The sequence below is a fragment of the Magnolia sinica genome, chromosome 2 (assembly GCF_029962835.1).
Source record: "Magnolia sinica isolate HGM2019 chromosome 2, MsV1, whole genome shotgun sequence".
In the NCBI taxonomy this organism is placed as follows: domain Eukaryota; kingdom Viridiplantae; phylum Streptophyta; class Magnoliopsida; order Magnoliales; family Magnoliaceae; genus Magnolia; species Magnolia sinica.
In genome coordinates, this window is record NC_080574.1 from 132048925 (window position 1) to 132056198 (window position 7274).

General features: G+C 39.4%; 1 protein-coding gene across 1 annotated transcript; it reads right to left on the reverse strand.

Moving 5' to 3' along the window:
* Nucleotides 1-2612: 2612 nt before the first annotated feature.
* LOC131230669 (uncharacterized) lies at nt 2613-3141 on the reverse strand. Its single transcript, XM_058226570.1, has one exon. It carries the CDS (start codon nt 3089-3091, stop codon nt 2648-2650), a length of 444 nt encoding a protein of 147 aa, XP_058082553.1. The 5' UTR covers nt 3092-3141; the 3' UTR covers nt 2613-2647.
* Between the last annotated feature and the right edge of the window lie 4133 nt (nt 3142-7274).

The window sequence follows — 7274 nt, forward strand, 5'->3', positions numbered from 1 at the left end:
AGAGAGAGAGAACGTGGAGGGGGATCCAAATCCATCCTTTGGGACGTGAGCATAAGAGAGAGTAGAGTTTGTTTTTATTTTCTTTCTTCTTATTTTTATTTTTATTTTGTTTTGTTTAAGGGATCCAGCCCATTCATGTTGGGCTGAACCTCTTAGCTAGGGCTAAGAGGAGAAGCTTGTGGAGTGATGGGACTGATTCCTATGGGGCTGATTTATGTTTGAATGAATGATCTTAGTTGATAATTAAGGAATGCTTTTAGTTGTTAATAGTTTGTTGTGACTGAAATTACAATAGATCTGCGATGACTTAAGTATTTCCTTTTCCTTTTTGTGATTATGAAGTCAGGAAGCCCTGTTGTTTACCATCGTCTCCTGGGCATGGTTAGATGATGGCACCCTTCCTACCGTTCATACATCTCTCAGATTGACTGTAGATCGGTTTAATTCTGTTGTTTGCTTTGTCTCATGGGCATGGTTTTGTGATGGAATCCATTCTATAATTTACTTCAATTTTGTCTCTTTAAAAATATATCAAAAGACGTTCAGATTTGATTTTCAGGTTATATTTTCTAACTGGATGAAATGGGACTTTAAGTCCAATTGATTTCATGAATCGACCATGGATCTCCCAGATCTCTACAAGTGGATCCTTGGCACCCTAGTTTCCTACCTTTAAATTTCACAAGTTTTATATTAATATTCTCACCATTATTCCCTCATACTCACTTGATTTAGATTTCATCTTATTCTAGTTCTAGTTCTGGTTACTTTCAGATTACGTACAGGTTTCAGTCCCTTGGGATTCGACCTCGGTCTCACCGAGTTTATTACTACATCACAACCCTATACTTGGGGAGTGAACAATTGCAAAAACAAACCACAGCACAACGAATATTAATAATACACTATGAAAGCAGAAATTACAAGAGATAATCTTACCAATTCAAACAAGCCTCAAATTTACTTCATAAGCCCTAGATATGCCCTTGAGCACTTGTGAATGAATTAGAAAGCCCTAATACAGTGAATTCTATACCCTAATCCCGATTACACACCTAATATATATACTATCACAACCGGAATAAGAAACAAATTCCGCACTTTGGCACTTCTGCGCACATTTTCGATGGGACTTTCGATGGCATCGACACCCCATTGAGGTTCTATTGATGGCATCAAACTCCTTCGATATCATCAAGTAGCAACACTAAAATGTTCTAGCAACCAAAATGGATTTTCTAGATTTTTTTAATGGGATTGAGCATATGTCGATAACATTGAGTGGTCTGTCAATGGCATCGATATACCTTGTTATTGACATATTTAAGACATCAATAACAATAATGTGTGATGATGTGGCCTAATTAGATTGTGAAAAATAGAAGTTTTTTTCCGTGGGAGCAGTGTTGAGGGTCAAATATTGCATATCAGACCTAGTTGTTGCATAGATTTACACACATGATACCACTTAATGGCCTGATTAATCGTGTTTGTAATGCAGAGTGTATGTACGAGCCTGGACCGCTTAAAGCATGGACTTAACACTCTAATGACACCAAAGCATGGGACGGACTCTAGAGATCCAAGATCAACAAGATTACACATCAGGGACCCGGAAAAATCGAGAAACCGAAGCTCAAACGGCCTGAAAGTCAGCCAGAATGCAAGATCACAGGGTTCCTACCATCCGTTCGGTTCGAAACTTCACATATGGCCTAAAAACCAAAAACTAACCGTACATGTCAAATTTCAGCCATTGGATCCCCCTGGAAGTGGCCCAACGGACAGATCAGCCTATAAATCAGTGAACTGGGGCCCGCCTGGTGTCTGAAAGTGCTTCAATCTTAGGTTCAATGATTAAAATGAGATGGCAAAACGGACGGACGCTGTCCGTCCGCTGTCGTGCGTGATCGAGAAGGAGAGGGAGATGAGTCTCCGTTGCTGAGGTATCATGCGTGTAAATCTATGCAACAACTGGGTCTGATATGCAATATTTGACCCTCAACAAGCAGAGGATCGGAATTCGATACCCAAATTTTAATGAGATGCTCCTAGCACAAAAGTTGTTTTCCAATTATTAAATAGGTCAGATCTAGGACCCCTCAAGCCCACCAATCTAACACATTTGCACCCCAATTCATATTGTGCTCCTGCTCGCTCTGTCCATTTTAAAAACCGGAGGCTTATAGAAAAAGTTCAAACGAATTATTATCATCCTTGAACCAGGGCCACGTTTTATATTTCTGAAACCATCTATCCAATTAAAAATCAGTATGCTCCTCATGTTTCAACTTTCCAGGCATGCATGGATTTGCAAAAGATGACTTCATTCGTCTGGAGAGAAAATTTGCAAGCATATGCAAATCTCAAGATGTTGATTGAGTATTGGTCTGGCATACATCATTGGCAGGCGGTATAGGTAGGATGTAGCAGCTTTGAGACTAACAATGGTCTGTCGTCCAATCAAATCCTACCACATAGGGCAAGGCAATATCTAATCGTCATCCAATCTCAGCTCAAAAGTATTCTTCGGAGACTTATTCATCTAATCAAAACAACGACATATCAATATTCATCTCTACAAAAAAAAAAAAAAAAAAAAAGATGGCTAACTTATTTCTATATTTATCTACACTCAACAACGATTTCATAAAATGTGAGAACAAATGCTTTTGGCCAACTTAATCAAATGAAACATGATAAAGACCGTCGATGTAGGGACACTCAATGCAACAAATGCCACAATCCCAATAGCCAAGCTTGGCCTAGTATTCATCAACACTGTCTGCAATAGCCCGACTGCCTCGCACACGTCCGAATCATAACATGTGTAATATCTCTTCTCCCATTCCATCCAATGGACAGGCGGCTCGTAATTCATCTCCGCCATCTTCATCTCATGTATACGCATCCGCAGGACGATCATGTCCTCATCCACCGATCGGCCTCCAAAACCCCAATCGTGGCCGTTGTTTCGTGCAGCTGATGCTGTGATCCGCAATCTCTTAGGGCGGAAAGGAAGAATAGGAGAAAGGTTTGAATGGAATGGCTGAGGAAGAAGCTTAGAAGAAGGAAAGGAAAGAGTATTCATTCTTAGAGAGAAGAAACTGAGGAAGATATCAGGTATTAGTTACGCAAGAAGATAGCCTGATTCAGAACCCTTTTATAAGCGAGGGTATCTGACAAAGAAACTTAGTGGAAAGAGGAAAACAATGGGCAAAACCGTGTCGTGACACGTGGACTTTCTGCGGGGTTTCTGTCCTGGACGCGGATTTCCTGTGAAAGAAGTTCCAGCGCAAGGATTCTGGGTGGGCCCACTGTGATGTTTGTGATAAATCCAACCCGTCCATCCGCTTTTTAGAGATCAAGTCAGGACGTTTGAAAAAAAATGATGTTGATCTAAAACTAAAATGGGATACACGAGAGGAAACAGTAGGAATTTAGTGACCACTGTTGAAATATTTGGGCACGAAAGTTTTGTATGGGTCTAGGCCTGTTTGGTTTTCCCTGAGATGGGTAAATTGCTAAAAAAGTAATTATCACATTCTTTCACATGTTTGGAAATGAGTGAGTAATTTTACCAGGGAAGCCGGTCCAAAAATGTTGACTTAAATTTATAGACCCCACCATAATGTATATAATATATCCGTGTTGTCCATCTATTTTATTAGAATATTTCGAGGCTTTATCGGAAAAAATTAAGAAGATCTAGTGTTCAATTAGCCCACATGAAAGGAAACAATGGACTTAATTTGTCCACCTTTGAAAGTTGATTCTTTAGTGGGCCCACTTTGAGGTTTATTCACCATCTAACCCGTTCATAGGGTCACATAGACATGGATAAGTGAAAAATATAAATATAAGCCTAATCTAAAATTTCTAAGGGCCTCAACAAATTTTTAATGGTAGGCATTTAATTCTCATAATTTCATGTGATGTGGTCTACTTGACCTTTGGATTTGCCTAATTTTTGGGCTCATGCCTTAAATTCATTTGGCATAATGAATGGGCGGTGTGGATAAGCCACACATATTATGGTGGGCCCCATATTTATTTTACAAATTCCTCTATTTGAGTGCTTAAAAAGTAACCGGTGAAGTCAACACTGAGAAAGATGAAGGTAGATGAAGGTAATTACTTTAGTAAATAATTAATGATTACTCATTTACAACATAATTACACTTGAGCCTAGGGGTGCACATTTAACCGGTAGAACCGTAGAACCGGACCGAAACCGACCAAACGGTCCGGTTTGGTCCGGTTCTAGAGTGCAACGGTTCCGGTTCCGGTTCCAAAAATCAAAGAACCAGTGACATTGGTTCAGTTCTTGGTTTGGAGGTACGTAGAACCAACCGAACCGTGAACCGATCCATAGAACCAAACCGTGGATCCGATCCGTAGAACCGAACCGTGGAACCGAACCTTGAACCAAACCGATGTATTTTTGCATACCTTATAATTATTTTCTCTAAAATAATTATTTTCGTAAATGTATTTTTGAACACCTTATACAACATCTAAACCATTCATCAAATGGACCACAACATGGATGGACATGAGGTTGCAATTGGGCTGGATTATAAAAAGCAAAGAACCGTGGAACCGATCCGAAACTGAACCGGTTTTAACGGTTCGGTTCTAGTTCCAAATTTCCTAGAACCGTTAGGAACGGTTCGGTTCCGGTTTCACCCCAAAACCGAACCAAACCGAACCGTGTACAACCCTACTTGAGCCATAAAACCAAACAGCACCGGTGAAGTCAGCATCGGGAAAGTTTCGGGTGTTTTCACTTCATTCCAGGGAAAATGGGAAACGGATTACCTACTACTAACTGCCACCAGCCAATGGCTAGTGGTCGGTGCTATGTGGGCCCCACCATGATGTATGTGTTTCATCCATGTAATACATCTATTTTTCTAGATCATTTTATTGTATGAGACCAAAAATGAAGTTTATCCCAATCTCAAGTATATCACATTACAAGAAACAGTGTTGAATAAATGTTGATCATTAAAAACTTTTGGGGGCTATAAAGTTTTGGATCAAGCTGATCTTTATCTTTTGCTTTCATCTAGGTCTTTATGACCTAATCAACAGATTAGATGTCAAATAAACATTACAGTGGGCCTTAGGAGGATTTTAATGGTGGATATCCAATCACTATTGTTTTCCTGTGATGTGGTCTACCTGAGATTTATGTCCCTCTAATTTATGGTTTGAAGCCCTAAAATGATCCGTAGAAATGGATGAATGGAATGGATGAAACACATACATCATGGTGGGGCCCACAGAGCACCGACCACCTGCCACCGGGCTGGTGCAGCGGGAGTAGCCAATCCGTTTCCGTGAAAATGACCTTATAAATGGTCTGGATGGCAAATCTCCGATTCAGGTTCTTCTCCCTTTTGCTTACTACATCAGCTTAGATTGTAATTATCAATTAGGGCCAAATGTCCAGCGGGTTGGTACTCAACCCCAGCCCAACTCAAGATTCTTGTACCCCAAGTGATTGTTTGATTTTCCATGATACGGGCAAATTCATGGTAAATAAGTAATTATTACTTTTTTCACTTGTTTGTAGATGAGTGAGTAATTCCACCTAGAAAACTGACCAAAAAATGTGTCTTAAATCCGTGGGCCCCATCATGATATATATGATATGTCTATGCCGTCCATCTATTTTATTAGAATATTTTAAGGCATGAGCCAAAAGATATAGAAGATCCAACTCTCAATTGGCCCACATGAAAGGAAACAATGGACTTAATTTGTCCACCGTTGAAAGTTGATTCTTCTAATGGGCCCACATTGAGGTTTATTCACCATCTAACCCGTTCATAGTGTCATATAGACATGGATAAGTAAAAAAAACATAAATATAAGCTTGATCCAAAACTTCTAAGGGCCCCAAGAAGTTTTTAATGGTAGACATTCGATTCTCACAATTTCGCTTGGTGTGGTCCATTTGAGCTTTAGATCTGCCTAGCTTTTGGGCTCATGCCTTAAATTCAGTTGGCATAATGAATGGACGGTGTGGATAAGCTACACACATTATGGTGGACCCCATATTTATTTTGCAAATTCCTCGATTTAAGTGTTCAAAAAGTAACCAATCAAGTCAGCATTGTGAAAGATGCAGTAATTACCTTGGTAAATAATGGTAAATAATGATTACTCATTTACAAGGAAATTACAGTTGTGCTAGAAAATCAAACAGGCCCCAATCCTAACCCAACCCAACCCCATCTCCAATTGGAAATTCTCAACCCAAGTGGGTTCAGTTGAGTTGGTTGGGTTGATCGGGTGGATACATGCTAATATTTTAATGAGTGCATTAGTTTATTATATTTCAATACACATTTTATTTTTTATATCTATAATTTTATTAATTATATATGTAGTTATTTATTGTAAAGCACTTCGTTTATTCTAAACAAACAAGCTAAAATATATGACAACTACTCATTTAAAAGTCGTGCTGTGTAGCACACATGCAATCTATTTGGGAGAAAGAAATCCTACATTTCTTGTTAGCTTGAGTCATTGGAAATCATGATGTGGACCAATGAGACCCAACAACACTGGAATTTTCTACGTCTTCAACACATACGATCCACACTCATTTATAATTTATAAGTAACTTATATACTGATCAGGTTCGGGTTCGGTCGGGCAACCCAAGCCCGACCCAAATTTTATCGGGTTGGTATTTGTATAGCCCAAGCCTGAGATCAGACTCAATGCATCCGGCCCAAGCCCAACCCAATGTTAGGTAGGTCACGGGTCGGTCAGGTTCAACCCGCCCAACTTTCAGCCCCTATTATCTATGCGTTGGATTTGCTTCACCTTTCTTGTAAAACTTTCCAATCTTTAATGCATGATTGCAAGTCATGTGTGTGGTTTCTCTATGTTTATTAAAAACTTAAAGACTTAGGTAACGCTCCCCGTTTAATTTGGTCACATGTGATGTGTGCATGCGTGTCCGAATTGATTATACGTACGACTCGATTCAAACCGAACAACTTAACCTGAGCATTAAGATGGACAGATACATCGAGTGCAATCGTATATGACCGAGATATGAGAAGATCGGTTGCCTATTCATCTACTTGCAAGATAGTTATAAGAAAATCAAGCGATCATCACATGGTGGGCTTCTTCTTCCAAAGATGGATTGTACATTGCCTTCCATATGAAGGGACTTTTGTATGTGGAAATAATATACAAAAAGAAAATAGTTACAATCGATCACATGAAATAACGGCAATGTGCAT

What these genes read in the sequence shown, in the direction of transcription:
- LOC131230669 (XM_058226570.1), bottom strand. Translation starts at nt 3,091, where the DNA reads ATGAATACTCTTTCCTTTCCTTCTTCTAAGCTTCTTCCTCAGCCATTC.